We start from the raw sequence: 26,238 nt of genomic DNA on the forward strand, positions 1-26,238 counted from the left end.
ATCATGAAACTTGGTTTAAAAAAAACAAATTTTCTATTATATTCCTTATATCAAGTGGCTAAAAAAAATAAGTGCATTTGTAAAAGGAATTCAGTGAATGTGAATTCTTATTTAGTTCAGTACAGTTCACTCAGTCATGTCCGACTCTTTGTAACCACATGGACTGCAGCAGGCCAGGCCTCCCTGTCCATCAACAACTCCAGGAGTTAACTTAAATTCTTACTTAAGTTAAAGAAAATTGAGGAAGGATAACGAAAGGATAATTAACAAAAATTATTAGGGACTAGATTTTAAATAATTTGGAATTATTGTCGTTTCGGTACATTAAGAGACACTACTTGAAAATATTCTATTTGAATGCCATCAGTCTGAAAATAAAGGACTGGGATTTCCTAAATATTGTGCAGAAAATAAAACACTCGGAAAGGACGCGGGGTGGCGCTGCAGCATTAGAAGTAGAAGAAAGCAAGCTATCACCCTGTGCTCCTCTAGCAATGTTCTGCTTAAGAAGCAAGCACGAAGGGAAGGCTTTTTAAAGCAGTTGCTCGGGGAAATTAGGGCCCTAGACATCTCCATTTACCCCAGGATCTGAGTGATACTGGGAGACAGATCAGCGACAATGTGAATCTGAGCTGGGTCAAGTCATCTGGGAAACCAGAAAGCAATGAAGGCAGGAGAGAGAATGGAACGCTTTCTGAAACAAAGGCAAGTCTTGATATTCCTTGTTTTGCTGGGCATAACTCAGGCTGGTTCTGAGCCTAGGCATTAGCCACTGGCTGAGGAAATGGACAGTGGCTCCTTTGTGGCCAGTCTATTGAAAGACCTGGGACTGGCGGTAGATGATCTACCTGCTCGGGCCCCAGGGTTGTTTCCGAATGGGGGTGGGGGGGGTGGGGGTGGGGAAGCGTTTGCATTTTGATAGGTAGACCGGGGATTTGTTAAATGAGAAACAGGACCGGGAGGAGCTGTGTGGCCTCACCGAACCCTGTGTACTACCTTTCCAGATATTACTGGACAATCCCTTGCAGTTTTTTCCAGGCTGAGATATGGATTAGGGACATAAACGATCATTCCCCAGTTTTCCTAGACAAAGAAATAATGTTGAAAATTTCAGAAAGTATCACTCCAGGAACTACTTCCCAAATAGAGTGCACCCTGGACTTAGATGTAGGAATCAACAGTTTCCAAGTTATACAGTCAGCCCCATTTCCCATTCCCCAATTCCCATTTCCATCTTAAATTACAAGACAGTTCCAAGGGCACAGTATTACCACAGCCGGTGCTGGACAAAGCACTGGATCGAGAGGAACAGCCTGAGATCAGATTAACCCTCACAGCACTGAACGGCGGGATTCCACCCAGGTCTGATTAGACATCAGTGATAATGCCCCCGAGTTTGCAAAGCTGCACTATGAGGTGCAAGTCCTGGAACACCACCACATGGATTCCAGGCTGCCATCTTCTCTGCCAGAGATTTAGATATTGGAGCCAATGGAGAAATACCTCATGTATTTTCGCAAGCACCTGAAGATATTTGCAAAACATTTCGAATAAATGCAAAACCGGGAGAAATCCTTTTAATACGGAAACTGGATTTTTAATCTATACACACCTATACATTAAATATTCAGGCGACAGGTGATGGGGGCCTTTCTGGAAATTGTGTGGTACTTGTTCAAGTGATGGATTTGAATGACAACCCTCCGGAACTGACCCTATCAACTCTTTTCAATGAAATCCTAGAAAATTTGCTGGGAGACCATAATTGCTATATTCAGCGTTTCAGACACTGACTCAAGACAATGGAAGGATGGCTTGCTCCATCCAAGAGGATCTTCCTTTCATTCTTAAACCCTCTGTTAAAAAACTTTTATACTTTAATCACAAACACAGCCCTGGACCGAGAAGCAAGATCCAAATATAACATCACCATCACTGACATGGGAACCCCCAGACTGAAAACCCAGCACAACATAACCGTGCTGGTGGCCGACGTCAATGACAACGCCCCCGCCTTCACCCAGACCTCCTACACCCTGTGGGTCCGCGAGAACAACAGCCCCGCCCTGCACATCGGCAGCGTCAGCGCCACAGACACAGACGCGGGCGCCAACGCCCAGGTCACCTACTCGCTGCTGCCGCCGCCAGACCCGCACCTGCCCCTCGCCTCCCTCGTGTCCATCAACCCCGACAACGGCCACCTCTTCGCCCTCACGTCCCTGGACTACGAGGCCCTGCGGGCCTTCGAGTTCCGCGTGGGCGCCGCCGATCGCCGCTCGCCCGCGCTCAGCAGCCAGGCGCTGGTGCGCGTGCTCGTGGCGGACGCCAACGACAACGCGCCCTTCGTGCTCTACCCGCTGCAGAACGCCTCGGCGCCCTGCACCGAGCTGGTGCCCAGGGCGGCCGAGCCCGGCTACCTGGTGACCAAGGTGGTGGCGGTGGACGGCGACGCGGGCCAGAACGCCTGGCTGTCGTACCAGCTGCTCAAGGCCACGGAGCCCGGGCTGTTCGGCGTGTGGGCGCACAACGGCGAGGTGCGCACGGCGCGGCTGCTGAGCGAGCGCGACGCGCCCAAGCAGCGGCTGGTGGTGCTGGTCAAGGACAACGGCGAGCCGCCGCTGTCGGCCAGCGTCACGCTGCACGTGCTGCTGGTGGACGGCTTCTCGCAGCCCTACCTGCCGCCCCCGGAAGCGGAAGCGGCGGCCGCGGCGCCGGGTGACCCGCTCACCGTCTACCTGGTGGTGGCCTTGGCGTCGGTGTCGTCGCTCTTCCTCTTCTCGGTGCTGGTGTTCGTGGTGGTCTCGGCGGGTCGCTGCCCGGTGCCCGAGGGCCACTTCCCGGGCCACCTGGTGGACGTCAGCGGCACGGGGACCCTGTCGCAGAGCTACCAGTACGAGGTGTGCTTGACGGGAGGCTCGGGGTTAAATGAGTTTAAATTCTTGAAACCGATTCTTGCTAGTAGTCTAGTTCAAGACACTGGGCAGGAGTAGCGCACACCTGTAATTGCAAGAATAGCCGTAGGTTTCATTACCATTAGAGTCAAAAAGTTTTTTGACTACGAATGTGTAGGGAAGGAGCAAATTGGCTAAGATGGCTGTGATCAGACTCTCACCCCACGGCCTCTGGTTCTCACCCAGCTTTTAAAAATACCTAGTTATATTACAGCTCAACTCATTTATAGCACCGCGCAGGCGCAATGCCCTATATACGCACCACCTGAGTTATTGGGACAAGTCGAGTTGAGTCGTTGTAGTTGCAGCTGTGTAGGCTATTAAGAGAGTAAAGCATGTCTGCTCTGAATGCACGGTGAATAAAGAATGTCTACGGTTCCTATGCCTCCTCGCAGTTTCTTCCACCTTCCCCACTCCGTTCACACCTTGCCTACCCTGGAATCAGTGAGCTACAGCGAGACAAGTGGCGTAAGCAGGATACAGCGAGACAGAATGCTTTCTTTTAAATCAAGGCTTTTCAAAAAATAAAAAATTTAAAAATCAAGGCTCTTCATTGATACGTTTTGTTTATATATTGATTTTGCTTTCCATTTAGTTAATCCTTGAACGTTCTCCGTTTTTGATCTGCTCCCTGTCTTTTCAATCTGATCTTAATGCCTCTTTTTCTAAATGGTGATTAAAAATAAATGCATTATGTTTTAACGGTGATTCCATATAGGTTTATTTAAGGTAGTCATTTCAAATTCTATATCCAAAGCAGTGTAGAGTTCGGAACCACCAATCTTACAACTTACCCTGTTGAATAAGTCAGGTAATATTCTTTTACAATAGCCCTAAAGCATCTTTGTCTGTGGTTAATGAAATGTATAGAAAAAAGTCTGTTTTCTTTAAAATGTATTATTTTAAAGTGTATTGTCTTCCAGAGGCTTAGTAATCAAAACTTATAATTTTCTGTTTTGACAATTGCAATTAGTATTTCAATATTACATATGCTTATATTGGGCAGAAATGAACAAAAATATAGGTTAATAAGGCAGATTACTTAATTTGCCTAAAGTGTTTATGATGGATGACAGAAAAGTAAACCTAAGACATTTTGAACAACTGATTGTGCTTTCCCATTTGGTGTAAAAACATTTAGTAAGGCATCTGGTGGAAAGACAATTTGTTTTATAACTTCTGAGGTGTAAATATTATCAACCTGAGGGCCATTTTAAAAAATTTATTTATTTTAATTGGAGGCTAATTACTTTACAACATTGTGGTGGCATTTTCCATACATTGACCTGAATCAGCCATGGGTGTACATGTGTCCCCCCATCCGGAACCCCCCTCCCAACCTCCCTCCCCATCCCATCCCATCCCTCTGGGTTGTCCCAGTGTAGCAGCATTGAGTGCCCTGTTTCATACATGGAACTTGGACTGGTGATCTATTTCACATATGGCAGTATACACATATGGTAATGTTACTCTCTCAAATCATCCCACCCTTGCTTTGTCCCACAGAGTCCGAAAGTCTGTTCTTTATATGTCTATTTTGCTGTCTCACATATAGGGTTGTTGTTACTGTCTTTCTAAATTCCATATATATGTGTTAATATACTGCATTAGTGTTTTTCTGACTTACTTCACTGTTTAATAGGCTCCAGTTTCATCCACCTCATTAGAACTGATTCAAATGTGTTCTTTTTAATAGCTGAGTAATATTCCATTGTGTATATGTACCACAGCTTTCAGGAAGTACATGTATACACACTAAGTGCTTTATAGTAAAAGTGATGTTCCATCCAATCCTACTTTTTAAAAATTAATATCTACTTGGCATTTACATGGTGATATATTAAGGAAATATTTTCTTTGTTTCCTCTCCTAGTTCCCTTTTTCTGATTTGAACCTGACATGACTTAGAATTATGTGTGGTCCTTCTGGGATAAACACTGCCCATCTACATCAGCATTCTACAATAGTTCCTGTAGAGTAATAAAAAGAAGATTAGAAGAGTGGGAGGTTCTAATGAAAGAGTAATATCCTTATGAAAGTCTAAATTAGCTAAGACTAAAATCTGGAAACAACCAAACACCAATTTTTATGTCTATTTTGAATGAAAAAGAAAAAACTTATTTTTATGTAACAAAATATTTATTCCCCAATTAAAGAATCTGACTAGGAAAAAAATAAGATTTCTCCTCCTAGACATTTTCTCATCCAGAACGATAGAACTTTCCAGGAATTGAATATTCATGATTAGAAGAAAGAAGTTTCTCAAAGATTTTGAAAATTCTAAAAAGACAGAATGTTAACTAGATGTTAACTACACTCATGTGATCATTTGCAATATGCACAAATAGCAAATCATTATGTCACACTTGAAACTAACATAGTGTTATATCTCAATTACAGCTCAAAATAAAAAACCCTAATGACATGTCTGCAATCACGTAAAGTTGTAATCATGTTAAGTTATAATCGTGTTAAAATGGTGTTATCTTATATAGCTGAGAATCAGATACATGAATCCTTAATAATCAGAGGAAACATAGTATTTCCCTGCACTCATTAAATACTTTATACAGATGTCTGGATCAGCCTCCTTGCTCAGATTTTTTTTTCTTCTTTTCATAAGCTGAGTTTTCATGAAGATTAGAGAAAAGGTAATTTTGATCAAACTTCTCTTTATTTGACTGGCTTAGTCTCAGGTCATGTCAAATCCAGGGAAGTTTTCAACTGTGGAAGATAGGGAGGCCCACTGTTTTTTGGCAAATATGGTATATGATTTGGGACCCAAGTTGTAGGGATTATATAACTGAGGAGTCATTCAGACTCTGAAATAATAAGTATAGATGCCTAATAATATTTTAGTTGATGTTGGGTGCACTGAATTCACGTTTTGTTGAGAAAGTGATCAGAATTTAGTAAAGCCTTCAGTAAAGATCATGTGGACTACATTTGAAGATAGTTAACAATTATACCTTACTGTTGATTCAAAGTTGCTTTTTTTCCTTGGCTACTGGGAACCTTTTTACCCTTTTATTTGAGGAAAACTTTCAGAAACTTCTTTATCTGGAAATTTTATTAAGTACATGACAGAGAAGGCACTATATGTATAATACTATCATTACTACTGTTTGGAATCCCCTGAAGTGAAAGTCCGTGTGTGTGTATGCAGTTGTGTCTGACTTTTTGTGACCTCATGCACTGTAGCCCACCAGGCTCCTCTGTCCATGGAATTTTCCAGGCAAAAATACTGGGGTGGGTTGCAATTTCCTACTCCAGGGGCTCTTCCTAACCCAGAGATCGAACCCATGTCTCTTGTGTCCCCTGTGTTGGCAGGCAGATTCTCTACCTCTGTACCACCTGGGAAGCCCAAGTGAAAGTCTGGCACAAGGTAAAAGTTATGACTTTCTACATAATTTTTCTAGAATTTTCTTCTAAGAGGATGGAAAAATTCATTAGTGAATTATTTCCAGATTGACCTCTTACTGATGTTCTAAACTAGCTTTTTTAACCCTGAAAAGTAAAGAGATGAAAATGAACTTTAAACTTTCATGTAGTTGTTAAAAGACGATATTCAAATATCATTCATTAAAACTAGTGAAGTAACTTACTGTACTTTTACTAAATCTTCCTTAATCCTTAAATATGGCTTCCTTGTAAATGAGGACTTTTTAAAGTGACAGTTTTAAAAAATACATCCCACTACTCAATTTTTCTTCTTAGACTTACACATTTTAAAGCTGGCAACATATTAGTCATAGTTCAGAGTTATTTCTATATCTGATCCTCATATTCTTTGCCAATAGCTTAGTTGCTGATAGATTTTAAAATGTAAACTAATTTTCCTTTTCCTCTTTTGGTATTCAAAACTGTTGATGAAGAGTATCACTCTAGTTTGCATTCTTTTATCTGTAAACTCCTTTAAGATTTAAGATTTTTTCTTCATTCTTGATATTTTAATAATTTGCTAGACCCAAACCTAAGATTTATCCAATATACTGAATTTTTAAAGTAACTATAGTTTTTTCCCCCCAAAATTTCTATTTGACAGGTTTTCACAGCAATTTGTTTTGTTTTTTACAATTATCATTTCTTTCTTTTTTGTTGAAGGAAATTAAATCTTTTACTTTGAAGTTCTTTCCATATTGTTCCACTCTCTTTCTTATATGTACCTTCTTTTATTTAAGTCTGTTTTTCACACTGTAATTCTTTGTTAGTTTGTGATATTTTATTGAGAATTCATGTTCTATTGGAGGGATTCCCCCATACCAGTACTGCTTTTGGAATCTCAGGTGGTTATAGCCTCAGGCTCTACAAATGAAAGCCTTAATTAAGGAGCTTAGCTCAACTCTGTGACACAGGTGGAAGTTCTGGGCCAACACTTAATGATGTGTTTGAGTTGAGCCCCAGTCTCGCTTGGGTGGTACTGCTCTGTATTTGCTCTATGAAGCAAAATCTTAGGGACTGTCACCCTCTGCTTCTTGGCTGTCATAGGGTCTGATAAGATGATAGACATGAGAGCTCACGGAGATATCATTTACTTTTCAATCTTCAGAGTGTGCTGATATAGAGTAAAGCTGATTTTGAGGAAAATGAATTGTAACTGAAGTAATTGATACAGAAAACATGGTCTTGATTAATATGCATGAAATAGTGCTACCCATGGTGGTCCTGGATGGTGCACACAGCTTGCTGGATGATACAACCCACTGCTGAGCAATCCTATATTGTATACTGAGTTGGTACCAGGTAGAGCAAGGTAGAATTCTAGATGGTGACTTGAGCTAGAACTCATGACTATCTTATCAATGATTCAGAGATTTTTAAAGTACTCAATGTTTAGCATGTGGACCCACAACCTGGAAGTATGGAGTACCAAGACATACCTAGGATGCTAAAAAAAACAGACATAGCAAGGCACAAGCCATCTTGTGAAGAAGCCACCTTCTATTTGGCATAGTCAGGCTTACCCGTCTAGGACCTATCCCAGCCCTACTCTTCCTTTAACTACCTACAGAAGTTTACTCCAGTCAACACATGTTCTACTCTCTTGATCACTGATTTGACTTAGCCATCTTCCTCTCAATTCTCTTTGCTCCTATTCAATGATGCTGAATGATGTAGAGGATCAACACAGAGCCTTCAGTGAACTGCTGCTCATAAGGCCATCTTCTGAGCATTCTGGAGGTATCAACATCACTGGGACTTAGTTCCAGAATTATTAATATGAGAAGTTTCTGACTCGAATATCAGAGATAAATGGGTTCACATTTTTTGGGGGGAGGTTCACATTTTTTTAAGTCAATCATTTCCAACTAATATGGTCTGTCCATGAGGAAAGACTTTGATGAAAACTCAACTTCTAGAAATATTAGAGGTTTATCAAAAATTAAAACTGTTTTCTGTAAATATTGTCATTTTGAGTTTTTTCCCTTTAAATGTCTTTATCTCTGGGGAAATGGAGCTCTTCCTCCTAAAGTTTTCATTCTATTCAACAAGATTTAGTCAGTAATTTAAAAACTTTCCACAAAGAAAAGCCCAGGACCAGATGGCTTCACTGGTGAATCCTACTGAACATTTAAAGAATTAACACCAATCCTTCACAAGCTTGTAATTAAAAAAAGAGCAGGGATCACTTCCAAATTAATTCTATGAGGTCAGCACCAGACAAAGATAATACAAGAAGATTAAATACCAATATCCTGTGTAAATATAGATGCAAACAATCCTCAACAAAATATTAGCAAACTGACTCCAGCAACATGTAAAAAGGATTATACACCATAAGCAAGTGGGATTTGATTGAAATGTTGGTTGAGAAACACTCATGAAACTAAATAATAGGGACCATCCTCCACGTGATAAACTGCAACTATAAAAGTCTAACTTCACATGTAATGGAGAAAGACTGAAAGCATTCTCCCTAAGACCAGAAACAAAACAAGGCTGTTCCCGCCAACTGTTTCTATTTAACATTGTACTGGAAGTTCTAGCCAGATCAATATGACAAGAAATGAAATTATTCTGATTGGAAATGAAGTAAAAGTATCTCTGCAGGTGACATGATCACGCATATAGAAAATCCTAAGTAATCCACACACACACAGAAACTAAAATTAATAGATGCATTCAGCAAAGGATACAAGATCAATATACAAAAATCAATAGCATTTCTATACACTAGCATTGGACAGGCCAGAATGAAATGAGAAAAGCAATTCCATTTATAATAGCATCAGAAATAATAAAGTACTTTGGAATAAATTTAATAAGTTCAAGACTTGTATGCCAAACACTACAAAACATCAATGAAAGAAATTAAAGAAAATATAAGTAAATGGAAAGTGTTCATGAGTTGGAAGATTTACATTGTTAAGATGGCAAATGTGCCCAAATTGGCTTACAGATTCAATTGAATCCCTATCAAAATTCCAGCAGGCTTTTTTTTTTTGCAAAAATTGGAAAATTGAAGCTAAAATTCACTTGGAAATCAAGGGACCCAGAATAGCCAAAACAATCCTGGAAAATAACAACAAAGTGGAAGGGCTCCCCAAAACTGACAAATATTTGAATATTTTGATACATTAAACATACAAACATGGTTTTTAATTTAGTATGTAATACAAGGAATTATTAGTAATTATATTGGATTTCATCACAAACTTCTAAGGCCAACCACTCTATTCAAATATCTCCTTTCTAAATTTGCATTTCAATTAGTGTGATTCTTGAAAACATCTTTTAGGTTTAGTTTGGAGGGATAGCAGATACTAAATTTTAGTTTGCTATCATCTGTGAGCAGTATTGTTTGCTTTACAGTTATTTTACTTGAATGGGCAGCTGATGTATCTAATTTATCTATGTATGTAATAGACAATTTCAAAAGATAATTCCTTTTATAAGAATTTTCTAGTAAAAGCCACAAACCATTTATAATAATCCATTATTCCATTATCAATACTGGGCTTCCCAGGTGGCTCAGTGGTAAAGAATCTGCCTACCAGTGCAGGAGATGCAACAGCCATGGGCTTGATCCCTGGTTTGGGAAGATCCCCTGGAGAAGGAAATGGCAACCCACTCCAGTTTTTTTGCCTGGAAAATTCCATGGACAGAGGAGCTTGGCAGGTTACAGTCCATGGAGTCACAAATGGTCAGACACAACTGAGCGACTAAGCACACATGTGCTCACACATACACATTATCAATGCTAGCTGAATATTTGGAAGTAATACTATTTGAAGAATACTATTTTAGGAATCAGTGAACTAAAATGGACCAAAGTGGGTGAATTTAATTCAGAAGACCATTACATCTACTACCGTGGGCAAGAATCCCTTAGAAGAAATGGAGTAGCCCTCATAGTCAACAAAAGAGTCTGAAATGCAGTACTTGGGTGCAATCTCAAAAATGACAGAATGATCTCTGTTTGTTTCTAAGGCACACCGTTCAATATCACAACAATCCAAGTCTATGCCCCAACCACTAATGCCAAAGAAGATGAAGTTAAAGGGTTCCATGAAGACCTACAAGACCTTCTAGAACCAACACCTGAAAAAGATGTCCTTTTCATCATATAGGGACTGGAATGCAAAACTAGGAAGTCAAGAGATACCTGGAGTAACAGACAAGTTTGGCCTTGGAATGAAGCAGGGCAAAGGCTAACAGAGTTCTGCCAAAAGAACGCACTGGTCACAGCCAACCCCCTCCTTCAACAACAAAAGAGACGACTCTATACATAGACATCACCAGATGGTCAAAATCAGATTGATTATATTCTTTGCAGATGAAGATGAGGATGCTCTATACAGTCAGCAAAAACAAGACTGGGAGCTGACTGTGGCTTGGATCATGAACTCCTCATTGCCAAATTCAGACTCAAATTGAATAAAGTAGGGAAAACCACTAGACCATTCAGGTATGACCTAAATCAAATCCCTTATGATTATACAGTGGAAATGAGAAATAGATTCAAGGGATTAGATCTGACAGACGGAGTGCCTGAAGAACTATAGATGGAGGTTTGTAACATTGTACAGGAGGTGGTGACCAAAACCATCCCCAAGAAAAAGAAATGCAAGAAGGCAAAATGGCTGTCTAAGGAGGCCTTAGAAATAGCTGAGAAAAGAAGAGCAATAAAAGGCAAAGGAGAAAAGGAAAGATACCCACCTAAATGCAGAGTTCCAAAGAATAGCAAGGACAAACAATTAAGACTTCCTAAGTGATAAATGCAAAGAAATAGAGGAAAACAATAGAATGGGAAACACTAGAGACCTCTTCAAGAAAATGAGAGGTAACAAGGGAACATCTCATGCAAAGATGGGCACAATAAAGGACAGAAACAGTATGGACCTAACAGAAGCAGAATATATTAAGAAGAGGTGGCAAGAATACACAGAAGAACTAAACAAAAAAAAATCTTAATGACACAGATAACCACAGGTATGATCATCACTCACCTACAGTCAGACATCCTGGAGTGTGAAGTCAAACTGGCCTTAGGAAGCATCACTATGAACAAAGCTAGTGGAGGTGTCGGAATTCCAGTAGAGCTATTTCAAATCCTAAAAGATGATGCTGTGAAAGTCCTGCACGGAACAGGCCAACAAATTTGGAAAACTCAGCAGTGGCCACAGGACTGGAAAAGGTCAGTTTTCATTCCAATCTCAAAGGCAATGCCAAAGAATGTTCAAACTACTGCACAATTGCACCCATCTCACATGCTAGCAAAGTAATGCTCAAAATTCTTCAAACTAGGCTTCAACAGTACGTGATGTGAACAGAGAACTTCCAGATGTTCAAGCTGGTTTTAGAAAAGGCAGAGGAACCAGAGATCAAATTGCCAACATCCGTTGGATCATGGAAAGAGCAAGAGAGTTCCAGAAAAACATTTGCTTTATTGACTATGCCAAAGCCTTTGTATAGATCACAACAAGCTCTGGAAAACTCTTAAAGAGATAGGAATACTAGACCACCTTACCTGCCTCCTAAGAAATCTGTATGCAGGTCAAGAAGCAACAGTTAGAACTGGACATGGAACAGTGGACTAGTTCAAAATTGGGAAAGGAGTATGTCAAGGCTGTATATTGTCACCCTGCTTATTTAACATATATGCAGAGTACATCATGTGAAATCCCAGGCTGGATAAAGCACAAGCCAGAATCAAGATTGCTGGGAGAAATATCAATAACCTCAAATATGCAGATGACACCACCCTTATGGCAGAAAGTGAAGAGGAACTAAAGAGCCTCTTGATGAAAGTCAAAGAGGAGAGTGAAAAAGCTGGCCTAAAACTCAACATTCAAAAAATGAAGGTCATGGCATCTGGTCCCATCGCTTCAAGGCAAATAGATGGGGAAACAGTGGAAACAGTGAGAGACTTTAATTTCTTGGGCTCCAAAATCACTGCAGATGGTGACTGCAGCCATGAAAGTAAAAGATGTTTCCTCCTTGGAAGAAAAGCTATGACCAACCTAGACAGCATATAAAAAAGCTGAGATGTTACTTTGCCAACAAAGGTCCATCTAGTCAAAGCTATGGTTTTTCCAGTAGTCATGTATGGGTGTGAGTCATATATGGAGCTGGCCCATAAGGAAAGCTGAGTGCCAAAGAACTGATGCTTTCTAACTATGGTGTTGGAGAAGACTCTTGAGAGTGCCTTGGACTGCAAGGAGATCGAACTGGTCAATCCTGAAGGAAATCATCCTAAATATTCAATGGAAGGAATAATGCTGAAGCTGAAGCTCCAATACTTTGGCCACATGATGCGGAGAACTGACTCATTGGAAAAGACCCTGATGCTGGGAAAGATTGAAGGCAGGAGGAGAAGGGGATTACAGAGGATGAGATGGTTGGATGTCATCACTGATTCAATGGACATGAGTTTGAGCATGCTCCAGTAGTTGGTGATGTACTGGGAAGCCTGGTGTGCTGCAGTCCATGGGCTGACTGAACTGAACTGCATACTATTTGAAGTGTGATTTTAGTAACTAAAATTACTAGTTAAAATATCTATTTCACCAATTTATCTCTCCTCTCAACAATTAATGTTTAATATACCTCTGTGCTTTACCCCTTCAATTTACAAACAAAACAGTCCTCAAGTCATCATAAAGTTTAAAATACATTCCCTCATTTAAAAAAAAATAAGTGAAACTATTCAAAACTTCAAAGTTTGTGTTGAACATTTGAACTTTAGGACTTTTGTATTTAAATTCCTTTAAAATGATTTTTATCTTTGCCTCAATGATATTTAAAAGTTCCTGCCTGTGTTTTACAATGGAGGAGTTAAAACTGGTATTTAATTACCAGAGTATCCCTCTAACTCTTCTATCGCTCTTTGTGTATTCAGAATGGGAAAAAATGTTTTCAATACATTGCTGTTGCTGGAGCATACCTGTTGCTCCAGGTCGGGCAACCAATTGTGTTAAGTTGTATGAATCCTTCAGAATGGTTACTGCAGCTTTCCTGACTGGAATGGTTTTGCAGGTGATCATTCTCTTTATCATTAATGCCTCTTCCATGCAGATATAATAGTTTTTTTCTGATTAAGTTTGGCAAAATAATCCATGATTCAATTCTAGACTGTCATCTTAGACCACTTTTCTTGATTTTAACCTTACACTTGGATAACATTTCAAAAGACCTGTGAATAAGTATTTTTCCATTTAAGGCTACAAGGAATTCATTATTCATGTCATTCTTAGTTTTTTAAAATCTAATTAATGATCTCAACAAAGCACTCTTAGATTCTCTTAAAATTTCTGAGTTTTGTAAGCACCTCTTTTTGCTGATACCTATCTCTCAAAGGAGAAAACCATTTAAAAGATTCTTATATTAACTGAAAATCTGAATACAGATATATTTTACCTATGATATCCATCTACCCAAGGCAAGGCTGAAGTCTGGATCTAAATTATATAAAAAATTGTTCACTTCTCCAATTCCACTTAGGTAGATCACAGGATGGATTCTGGAGCCATACTGTAGCAATTTGAATCCTAGCGCTGCCACTTCAAACAGTGTGTGACTATGGGAAGGTTACTAAGTTTCTGTATCTTCAATTTCTATAAAATATGCCTAGTAAGAGTGTCCACCTTATGGGGCTGTTTGAGGGATAAAATGAGTTAATGGATATAAAATGTGTAGAATACTATCTGACATGTAGTAACACATAGATGTTAATATTACCTAAGTTTCATTTGTGTTGAATTGACAAAAGGAACCAAAAATAGCTCATTTGCAACACTATTTCTATGTCAACATGTAGGAATAAGTAAACAAAATCTAGTTTGAATTTTGTCCTGAACTTTTTAACTTGAATCGAACTAAAACTCTGCTGCTACTGCAGCTACTGCTAAGTCACTTCAGTCGTGTCCTACTATAGTATAAAACAATTTTTTGTTTTGTTCAGGAAATTTGCTTTCCATTTATATCTAAAAGAATATTCTTTTTTTGCTGTATGTTTATTTTTTTTCTTTTCACTTCATGTTGATATGAGCAAACTTTGGGAGATAGTGAAGGACAGGGAAGCCTGGCATGCTGTAGTCCACGGGGTTGCAAAGAGTTGGACATGACTTAGTGATTGAAGAACAACAACAACGTTGATATATGTTTCTCCGATTTGCCCTAAATGTGGAAGAAAATTCTAAACTATATTAATAGTATAATAATTATTATTGCTATATCTCTTACAATAGGAATTAACAGAACTAGAAAAATGTAAATTTAGTTGAGCAGTGCTTAGCACATATTATACTCTCATCTCGAAGAATTTTGTTTTCAGTGTCAGACATGTTCACGACTGAATGCATGATGTGACAATAATCTAATATAGGTAGAAACACAATGATTAGAGTGGATTAATTAATTTACCCAGTTGACATTTACTGAATGACTACTATTGTCCAGGTTTCTTTCAAAAATAATTTTTCCTGGAAATTTCCTGGCAGTCCAGTGGTTAAGACTCAACACTTCCACCGCATGAGGCATGTATTCAATCCATGGTTGGGGAACTAAGATGCTGCATGCATGTGGTGCGGCCAAAAATATTTATTTCCCTAATACTTTCTATCATATTCATGTCAATGTATGGCAAAAACCACTACAATATTGTAAAGTAATTAGCCTCCAACTAATAAAAATAAATGAAAAAAACTTAAGATTACTGACATGCTTTTAAAATAATGCATTCAATGTGAATTGTAATTTATGAACTTAAGTTACAAGATATTTACGGAGGAGAAATCCCAAATAAATGGTACTCCATTCCATATACTAATTGTAACTAGTAAACTGGTTAACTGTGTCTCAGTTAACTTACTGTATCAGAGAAATCAGGATGGTTGCACACTGTGCTGAAATCCATTTGATAAACAAGTCTTTCCTCTTCACCACCTATGAGTAGACAAAGCTTGAGGCACCCTTTGTTCACAGATTAAAATGTTTCAAATCTTAGCTCCCTATCTCCTGCAAATTGGGTAGTCAAGGAATATGGTATCTAGGAAACAAAGGGTCAGGGTGGTGAGAAGGAAACTCATAAATTACAGATATCTATTGAGCTAAATTAGCTTAAAGCCTTTTTCTTAATAATATTCTATTATTTTCACTTACTCAATTTTGGCTTGATATTATCCTGGTAATAGTCCTGATCCTCTGAGTTTCTGTTTATCTATAAAAACCCTTTCATTTTCTTTCTACGTCTAAGAATCTGTTTCTAATACTATCTGACCTCCCTAATATTTTAATGTGGGTTCACACTGTAAAGGACTTGTAATAAGGCAAGATGCCGCTTTATTCAACTGTATTATTGTTTTGCACACCAGTGTAAAAAAATAGAACCTTTCCTTTGAAAAAGTCTCTCTGAGACCAGGTGGTACAGAGCACTTTAACAAACTTTCTGCATCATCATACATTTCTCACATACTTGGAAACAAACAGATATAACTATTATGGATTGTAATTTTGTAAGAGTTTATCTCCCCTGGTTAGATTATGGCAAAGGGTAAGTGGAGTTCTTTCAGTTCTACTGTAACGGGTGTGGGCAGACGGAGACAGTCCATAGCTTTGTGCTGACAATTATTATAGCTCACGCAATGTAATGGAATAACCTATACATTAAGCCATTTAATGGAATAATACTTGAAGCAGTCCTTTACACGTTTTGAAAAGGCTTAGTTTGGATCCACACTTCCAAAATAGGCTGAGTTAAGAATGTTAGTTTATCAATCAGGACGCAGGGTGGCGCTGCCGGCTAAGATTGTGAATAAAGAGCCCTAGAAAGCTCGCGTATTCCTTTGCTGCAAGACGAACCACCACCACAAGAAAGAAGCTCTGCCAGCAGTACTGGGTTACCAACGAATTTGGGCAGCGATATTCTAAACGAATTTAAGATTACAAGTAACTCTGTGACGATTCTACCAAGCAAGAAAATTGAATACCTCTGGCCTTTTTCTGGTTGCTGAAGGGGGACTGGATGTAAGCACCCTGGCTCCAACATGGAGACGCTAGAGAGACTCCAACCCAACAGGCAAGTGACCACCTTTATTTTGACGGTATTCTTGTCTCAGGCTAACCCTGCGCCTATTTGTTATTCTGTTCTGGAAGAAACAGAGAGCGGCTCCTTTATAGCCCATTTAACCAAGGACCTGGGCCTGGGAATTGGGGAGCTGAACGCCCGGTCGGCTCGGGTGGTTTGTGACGATGACAAGCAGCGCTTGCTGCTGGATCGTCAGACTGGAGATTTGCTTTTGAAGGAGAAACTAGACCGGGAAGACATGTGTGGCTCCGTTGAACCCTGTGTGCTGCATTTCCAAGTATTCCTGGAAACTCCAGTGCAATTTTTTGAAGGAGAATTATTAATACAGGACATAAATGACCACTCCCCAGTATTCCCGAATAGGGAAATGCTTTTGAAAATACCGGAAAACAGCCAGCCAGGGACTGTATTTCCGTTGAAATTAGCTCAGGATTTGGATGTGGGTAGCAACGGTCTTCAAACATACACTATCAACGCCAATTCTCATTTTCACGTTCTCACTCGAAATCACAGTGATGGCAAGAAATATCCAGATTTGGTGCAGGACAAAGTGCTGGATCGAGAGGAGCAGTCAGAGTTCAGCTTAACCCTAATGGCGCTGGATGGTGGGTCTCCACCTAGGTCCGGCACCAGCATGGTGCGAATCCTGATCTTGGACGTCAATGACAATGCTCCCGAGTTTATGCACACTCCATATGAGGTGCAGGTTCTGGAAAACAGCCCCCTAGATTCCCTAATAGTTACAGTTTTAGCTATGGATGTAGATGCTGGGAACTTTGGGACTGTTTCCTATAGCTTGTTCCAAGCCTCAGAGGAAATTAAACAAACTTTCTCAATAAATGAAGTCACAGGAGAAATCCGACTGACAAAGAAATTGGATTTTGAACAAATCAAATCTTACCACGTGGAAACTGAGGCTACAGATGGAGGAGGCCTTTCTGGGAAAGGCACTGTGGTCATAGAGGTGGTAGATGTGAATGACAATGCCCCAGAACTTACCATATCTTCACTCATTAGCTCCATCCCAGAAAATGCCCCGGAGACCGTAGTCTCTATCTTCCGAATTCGAGATAGAGACTCCGGAGACAATGGAAAGATGATTTGCTCCATTCCAGACAACCTGCCATTTATTCTAAGACCGACTTTCAAGAATTTCTACACCCTGGTAACCGATAGCCCTCTTGACAGAGAAAGTCAAGCCGAGTACAACATCACCATCACGGTCACTGACATGGGAACCCCCAGACTGAAAACCCAGCACAACATAACCGTGCTGGTGGCCGACGTCAACGACAACGCCCCCGCCTTCACCCAGACCTCCTACACCCTGTGGGTCCTCGAGAACAACAGCCCCGCCCTGCACATCGGCAGCGTCAGCGCCACAGACACAGACGCGGGCGCCAACGCCCAGGTCACCTACTCGCTGCTGCCGCCGCCAGACCCGCACCTGCCCCTCGCCTCCCTCGTGTCCATCAACCCCGACAACGGCCACCTCTTCGCCCTCACGTCCCTGGACTACGAGGCCCTGCGAGCCTTCGAGTTCCGCGTGGGCGCCGCCGACCGCGGCTCGCCGGCGCTCAGCAGCCAGGCGCTGGTGCGCGTGCTCGTGGAGGACGCCAACGACAACGCGCCCTTCGTGCTCTACCCGCTGCAGAACGCCTCGGCGCCCTGCACCGAGCTGGTGCCCAGGGCGGCCGAGCCCGGCTACCTGGTGACCAAGGTGGTGGCGGTGGACGGCGACGCGGGCCAGAACGCCTGGCTGTCGTACCAGCTGCTCAAGGCCACGGAGCCCGGGCTGTTCGGCGTGTGGGCGCACAACGGCGAGGTGCGCACGGCGCGGCTGCTGAGCGAGCGCGACGCGCCCAAGCAGCGGCTGGTGGTGCTGGTCAAGGACAACGGCGAGCCGCCGCTGTCGGCCAGCGTCACGCTGCACGTGCTGCTGGTGGACGGCTTCTCGCAGCCCTACCTGCCGCCCCCGGAAGCGGAAGCGGCGGCCGCGGCGCCGGCCGACCCGCTCACCGTCTACCTGGTGGTGGCCTTGGCGTCGGTGTCGTCGCTCTTCCTCTTCTCGGTGCTGGTGTTCGTGGCGGTGCGGCTGTGCAGGAGGGGCGGGGCGGGCTCGGCGGGTCGCTGCCCGGTGCCCGAGGGCCACTTCCCGGGCCACCTGGTGGACGTCAGCGGCACGGGGACCCTGTCCCAGAGCTACCAGTACGAGGTGTGTCTGACGGGAGATCATAGAACTGGTGAGTTCAAATTCCTGAAGCCAATATTCCCTAACCTCTTGGTTCAGGACACTGAGAGAGAAATCAAGGAAAGCCCCAACTGTAGAAACAGCTTTGTATTCAGTTAAATGCCGTATTTGGTTAAGTGAGCCTCTCAATTTTGTTAAGCCTAACTCACATTGCAATATTTTCCTCTTAAGAGATTGTAGTGTTACAGAAATTTGTATATCTCTATTCCAAACTTATGCATGTCTCTACTAAATTTTCCTTTTATAGTATTCATTGGATTTAGCATTTTTAGTTACAGTTGATACTATTTCTCCATATTTTACCTTCGGTTGGTGATTAATGTTTCCATAGCTACAAATTACTCAAGCGGTAAAAGAAATTCTATTAGTATTTAAATCAACCTCTTTTAATGTCTTTTTAAGGAAACAGTTTAAAGCTTTTGCATAATCTTGAATTTCTGTATGTTTTTGGTGGTTTTCTTTACTTATATTTGCAAGGGCAGAGTGTTAGAAATTCTTTGTAGGTACCTAGAGATTCCTGTTCACCATTCTACCAGGCTGTGCCCCACTAAATAGCCATGAGCATATAACTTAGCATACTTGTATCTCATAAGTTTCACCTAAACATGCATTTTATTAAATTATTAATACACTACAATTGTGACCTTATCCTATTCTGAGTACCATATATGTTAGAGATTATTCATTTGCTACTTACCTAGCACATTGTAGTTGCTTCATGAATACTAATATTAAAATAAAAATATTCTTATTTATAAATAAGAGAAAATCATATATAATTTGGTATCAAATTCTCTTCACTAAAATAAAACTAATTCACTGCTTGATAACATACTTAAAAATCTTAGAACGTTAAGTAAACCCTAAATCCTTTAGAAGGACTCAAGAGGTAGAGGGCATCATATACTTTCCTGTCCTTCTTTTGCCCTATTAATAAAAGTTCAAATGTAAGTACAAAGTATGTGTTTTTCTTGGCTCTCATACAGTTTTTCCATATCCTTCAAAAAAGGCACAATTTCTCTTGAGTTTTGTTGATTGTATTCTAGTCTGTACTCTAAGTTATTTTGTAAACATGAGCAGCTTTTATCAACAAAATGATGATTTATTTTTGATGTCCAAATGACCTTTTGTTTTTCCTTGTAGCTTTTGTGTATTTTGCATAAATTTACTTTTTCAATTATGCTAACTTTCAATAATAAGAAGCATTGTTTTTTCCTTTAAGACAATAAGAATAGAAATAGAAATTAAGAAATAAACTTATCTGAATTATAATTGTTTTATGTTGTGTTCATTAGGCCAATTAAGATGATTTGTGATTTATAACTAAATTTATATAGCTATACCTATAAGACCACTTATTGAACTTTTGGCACAATAAGAGTAATTAGAGTTTGCTTTATAACCTAAGTATTTATTTTTAAATCTCAAGTGTCATCCTACTGGAATTTAATTATTTCGTGTTTCCCTGAATTACATTTTTTAAAATATAATAAAAAAGAAAAATTATTCTTTAAGTTATTATTGAAACATAGCTTTTAGCTTTCATCCAATCTAATACTTGAAATTAGAAAGTAATAAAAATATGAACAAAATCAAACACAAATATATGAAATTTAGTAGCCAGCTTTAATGAGTTCACCATTTACCATTAGATATTTAAATGAAATAGTTTTATGTATGAGGACAAGAAATATGATTGAAGTTTTCAGCAATATGTTTCAACATTATGAAAGTATAACTTCATGTTTTTGTGTATGCCAGGAAAGCCCAACTTGTATAATCACCCAAATGAGACTGGCCAAATAAACACTCAGACCCCATGTTTATGAATTTATATGAGTAAATTTATGAATTACTTTGTGTATTACCTTATAAATTGCTGTGTGTATTCATAAAACATAGATCATTCCTTACCAGTTGGGGATCACTATCAGACTCTAGTATAGAACAGGTTAACATTTTAAAATTCAGTGATTATAATTTAATAGTAAATATAATCCAGATAATATAATCCAGATAATTTCCACAAAATGAATACCTTATAAAAAATTGGACAATTCTTTTCTGCAAAAGAAAAGTAGAGAATGGAGGCCAAATAACTCGATAATAATACCCATTTCAACCACAGTTTCTCAAGTACTTCTATTATATTTTGACATTTTTTACAATTCCTTTGTTGTTTTTATGCACAGTATATACTGAGTTTAGTACATGCTGTTTTAGGGGCAGACATTTTACTGAAGGCAACATAACCCCCATCACTTTAAGACCTTGTATTTCTTACTGGATTTCTCTAGTGGCTCAGCAGTAAAGAACCCACCTGCCAATGCAGGAGATGAGGGTTTGATCCCTGGGTCCAGAAGATACCCTCGAAAAGGAAATGTCAACCCACTCCAGTATTGCCTGAGAAATCCCATAGACAGAGGAGCCTGGTGGGCTACAGTCCATGGGATTGCAAAAGAGTGGGACACAGCAAATAACATTTCTTACTATTAAAATTACAAAACATAGATTTTAAACAGTTTTATTTGGTAGAATTCTGTTTCCAGGTAAGATGGATTATTTAAACCTCCTTTAAATTCATAAATTATCAGTTTGAAGGAACAGACTGCAGATGATATATAAAGAACTGAAGGGGCTAAGATTCCTGAAAAGGAAAATCCTTGGAGCTGTGAACTGACTCCAACAGTCAATTTGCCCTAAAGAAGTTTGCACAATTTAAGAAAATTAAATTTTGGGATAGAGTAACTTCAACAGTCTTTGGCAAACTGGATGATTCAAGCTCATGGCCAGTTTCCCCCCTCATGATATTTGTCAAATGATGGGACATTCCAGGAAAGAAGGCCAATATATTAAGTGGAAACTTACTGAAAAGCCGAGTGAAATTTTAATAGTCTTAATACATGAGATTGGGGTTTGTGATCTGCCATCTGAGAGACTGTAGAGAATACAGAGTTCTGAACTGAAAATTCTGGAGGGCCAGGTACTTACTAGGACTGGAAAGAATCTTGATTAAGCACAGTGCCTGCTTTGAATTAAGGCAATTTGATTAGACATGTTTCTATCAATCTAAAGGGGATTCCCAGTGGCACTAGTGGTAAAGAGCCCGCCTACCAGTGCAGCAGACTTAAGAGACTCTGGTTCAGTCCCTGGGTTGGGAAGATCCCCTGGAGGAGGGTATAGCAACCCACTCCAGAATTCTTGCCTGGAGAATCCCATGGACAGAGGAGCCTAGCAGGCTACAGTCCATAGAGTCTCAAAGAGTCAGATATGACTGAAGCTGCTCAGCACACATTGTCAAGCTAACAAAGGAAAAGATGGACTCTTTCTGGAAGAATATAATATCATCAGGACCCTGGAGGAGAGCTTTTTACATTAATAATCAACATTTGATAAAAATTATAAGACATACATACAAAAAAATTGGTTGACATGAATAAAACCTAGAGGAAAAAGCAGACATATGGATGATCTACAGATAAAATAGATACCAGAACTTACTGACAATGATGTTAAAATAAATATAATATGTTAAAATAAGGAATATAGAAAATAGGTAAAGAGAATGTCACCACAGAATGAAATAAAATAGAAAATAATTTGGGGACTGAAAAATATAATACTGAAATTTTAGTACTATTAAATATTAGATTGTATAATGGCATAGTTGTCATAAAAGATTCTAGGATTAGTGAATGCAAGACAGGTCAATATTAAATATCCAAATAGAAGCACTGAGGAATAAAATAATTTAAAATACAGGTAAGAACATTTAGTTACATGAACATAATGAAAAACTCCAACAGATACATGATTGTAATCCTGGAAGGACTAGGAATGGGGAATAAGGAATGTGTAAAGAAATGATGACCAATAATGGTGAAAAAATTTATCCCTCAAGATGTTCAGTGAACCTAATTAGAAGAATAAAAAACTGCACATCTAGAAATATCACAGGAAGACTGCTAAAATCAAAGAGAAAATCTTAAAAGCAATCACATGAAAATGACATTGCTTTTAAAGGAATAACAGTAAGATGGAGAGCTGATCGTCAAGAAGCCAAAAGACAAAGGAATGATGTCTTTTGAGTCCTGAAAAAAATTAGCTACCAGACTAGAATTCTATCACCAGAAAACACATCTTGCAAAAATGAAGTTCTAAAACAAACAAAAACTGCAAGAATCAATCACAGTCCCATCTGCACAAAAATAAATACTTTTAGTGGATTCAATAGGAAGAAGGAAAACAATCCTGGAGGAATCACAGATTTGTAGGAAGAAATGAACAAGAATAACAGTAACTATAAAATGTTATGTATTGATTAATAAAGGTAGAAATAATAGTTTCTTAAAGGATTTAAAGTATATATAAAATTTTAATTCATGATAATGATGATGTAAAAGGCAGATGATATAAACAGAGTTAAGGATTTCTAAGGTTCTAAACATTATCATGAGAGTAGTAAACTGAAATAATTTGTATTAGATGCTTGTAGATTAAAGATGCATGTTGTAATCTTTAGAATAATCATAATAGTAATTTTAAGGATTTCTAAGGTTCTAAACATTATCATGAGAGTAGTAAACTGAAATAATTTGTATTAGATGCTTGTAGATTAAAGATGCATGTTGTAATCTTTAGAATAATCATAAGAGTAATTTTAAAATGAATTGAAGGAAAAAATAAGAAATATCCAAATTATCCAAAAGAAGAAAACTTTAAGAGCAAATAGAAAAAAATTTTAGATGGTAAATATAAATGGATAGATATCAAATATTACAGTAATTGCTATTGGATTAAATAATCCAGTTAAACAACCAAAATTGTCAGAATACATTTAAGAAAAATTCAGCTATATGCTGTCACATACCTGTGTGTATGTATTATCACAGAAAGGTTGAAAGTTTTAAAAATAGAAAAAGATACAAACATTAACCAAACTAATCAAGTGTAGATATACTCACATAAAGGAGACTTTTTAAGGAAAGATGCATTACTACAGATAAGGAGAGATATTTCATAATGATAAATGGGTAAAATATACCAAAAATGTCAGTTATAAGACTAAATATATCCCCGAAAGAAAACTACAAAATATAAAAAGTTAAATTGAAAGAACATAAGAAACAGACAAATCCACAGTCATAGGAGAGGATGTATTAACAATTAACTCAACCACTGATAGAAGACACACAAAAACAGAATATTAAAAATCTGAACACCACAATAATAATATTTGAATAAACTGACATAGTACATGGGAAAGTACATGTTCTTTTTATATGCATATGGCATATATCAAAATTATCCATATTCTAGGTCATAAAGCAATTCTCTAAAAATTTTTTAAAGAAATGAAGTTAGAAACAAAAATTTATCCAGAAATCCCCAAATGCTTCAAAAGCAAATAATATAATCCATGAGTCAAAAGAAGAAATTGCAGAAGAAATTTCCGTATATTTTGAACTGGGTGAAAATTAAGATATGATATATCAAAACAGAATTTACATAGACATTTTAAAACTTTAAATGAACATGTTAGATAAAAAAGGTTAAAAAACAATAAGCTTTTTTCATCTGAAGAAGTTAGAAAAAGAACAAATAAAGAAGGAAAAAATAATGCATGTATTATATATATAAACATAAATACAATGCTGATAAATATACAACCAAGAAGGGCTTCCCTGGTAGCTCAGTGGTGAAGAATCCATTTGCCAATGCCAGAGACACCGGTTCAATCCCTGGTCCAGGAAGATCCCACATGCCATGGGGCAACTAAGCCCATGTGCCACAACTATTGAATTTGTGCTCTAGAGCCCAGGGAGCCACAACTACTGAAGCCCACAGGCCCTAGAACCTATGCTCTTCAACAAGAGAAGCTGCCACAATGAGAAGCTTGTGTACTGCAACTAGAAAGTAGTCCCCACTTGCAGCAACTGGAGAAAAGCCCATGCAGCAACAAAGACCCAGCACAGCCAAAACTAAATAAATAAAATTATTTTTAAAAGTATATAACTAAGAAGATTAACAAAACTTAAAGTTGGTTCTATGTCATGATTAATGGAATTAAAGACTCTTACTAAGATTAATTTTAAAAAGAAAGAAAACACTGATCACAAATATCAGGGATGAAAAAAAGGAACATCATTACCAATCCTACAGACATTAAAAAAAAAAAAAGGACATTATGAACAACCATATGCCAATAAATTTGTCAATTTATGTAAAATGGAAAACATCTTTTAAATACACAATTTACTAAAACTGAAACAAGAAGAAATCTGATTAGTTCTATCTATTAGGTAAATTAAACTTGTTATTAAAAACCTTGCCACTTCAGTTCACACTAGTGAATTCTCCTCAACACTCATGGAACAACTAATACCAACTTATACAAAATCTTTTGGAAGATAGAAAAAACAGGAAATATTTCCCAGATTATTTGGGTACCAGAATGACTTCAGTGAATTATGACATCCAAATCTGAATAGGACATCATAAGGAAGGAAAATTAGAGACCAATCTCTATTAAAAACACAGATGAAAAAATTCTAAACAAAATATCAACAAATAAAATTCAGAAATATATAAAAGAGAAGTAATAAAATATGAGAAAACTTATTCAGGGAATATAAATCAATTTAATATTTAAAATCTATCAATATAATTCATCACATTAATAGGTAAAGAAGAAAAATCATATGATTACCTCAATGAATAAAAAAAAAATAACTTGATAAAATTCAGCACATATAATTGTTAGCAGACTGAAAGAAGGGAACTTTCAGAAGGTATTTAAAAATTTACAATAAACATTATACTTAATGGAAAATTATTTAAAACTTTTCTTCAGTGATCAAGAATAAGACAAGAATGCCCACTTATACTATTTCATTTCAGTGTTTTACTGCAGGTTCTAAGCAGTGGAATAAAGCAAAGAAAAAATGCACAGTAATTGGAAGGGATGAAATAAGAGGTCTTTGTAAAAAAAAATGACAATGGGGCTTCCCTGGTCGCTCAGAGGTAAAGAATCCACCTGCCAATGCAGGAGACACAGTTTTGACCCCTGATCTGGGAGGATCCCACGTGCCTCAGAGCAACTAAGCCCGTGTGCCACAGCTACTGAGCCTCTGCTGTACAGCCCGGGAGTAGCTCACCTACCCAAGCCAGACTGCCCTGGAGCCCATGCTCAGCAAGGAGAGAAGCCATCACAATGAGAAGCCCACCCACGCAATTAGAAAGTAGCCCCTGACTGAGGCAATTAGGGAAAGACCTCACAGCAAGGAAGAGCCAGAACAACCAACTAAATAAATAAATATGGTTATTTTTTAAAATGACATGATTGTATGCATTAAAAGTCATAAAGAATCCACAGACTGTTAGGATTAATAAATGAAGTTAGTAATGCCACTGGTTATAAGGTCTACATGCATATAATAATTGTATTCCTATATAGCAACAAAACCCAGAAAATGAAGAATTTCAAGTTATCATTTACAAGTTTCAGA

The 26,238-nt window shown here is 38.5% G+C and overlaps 1 protein-coding gene and 1 pseudogene across 1 annotated transcript; both read left to right on the plus strand.

Annotated features, from left to right (window-relative positions):
* Positions 1 to 664: 664 nt before the first annotated feature.
* LOC133061418 (protocadherin beta-2-like) lies at positions 665 to 2,990 on the plus strand (annotated as a pseudogene).
* Positions 2,991 to 16,233: 13,243 nt separating this feature from the next.
* On the plus strand, positions 16,234 to 20,183 carry LOC133062480 (protocadherin beta-4). Its single transcript, XM_061151518.1, has one exon. The coding sequence runs from the start codon at positions 16,439 to 16,441 to the stop codon at positions 18,827 to 18,829; it is 2,391 nt and encodes a 796-aa protein (XP_061007501.1). The 5' UTR covers positions 16,234 to 16,438; the 3' UTR covers positions 18,830 to 20,183.
* Positions 20,184 to 26,238: the final 6,055 nt, after the last annotated feature.

This window comes from Dama dama, chromosome 9, assembly GCF_033118175.1.
Source record: "Dama dama isolate Ldn47 chromosome 9, ASM3311817v1, whole genome shotgun sequence".
In the NCBI taxonomy this organism is placed as follows: Eukaryota; Metazoa; Chordata; class Mammalia; order Artiodactyla; family Cervidae; genus Dama; species Dama dama.

Coding starts and splice junctions, on each gene's coding strand:
- LOC133062480 (XM_061151518.1), top strand. CDS start 16,439: ATGGAGACGCTAGAGAGACTCCAACCCAACAGGCAAGTGACCACCTTT.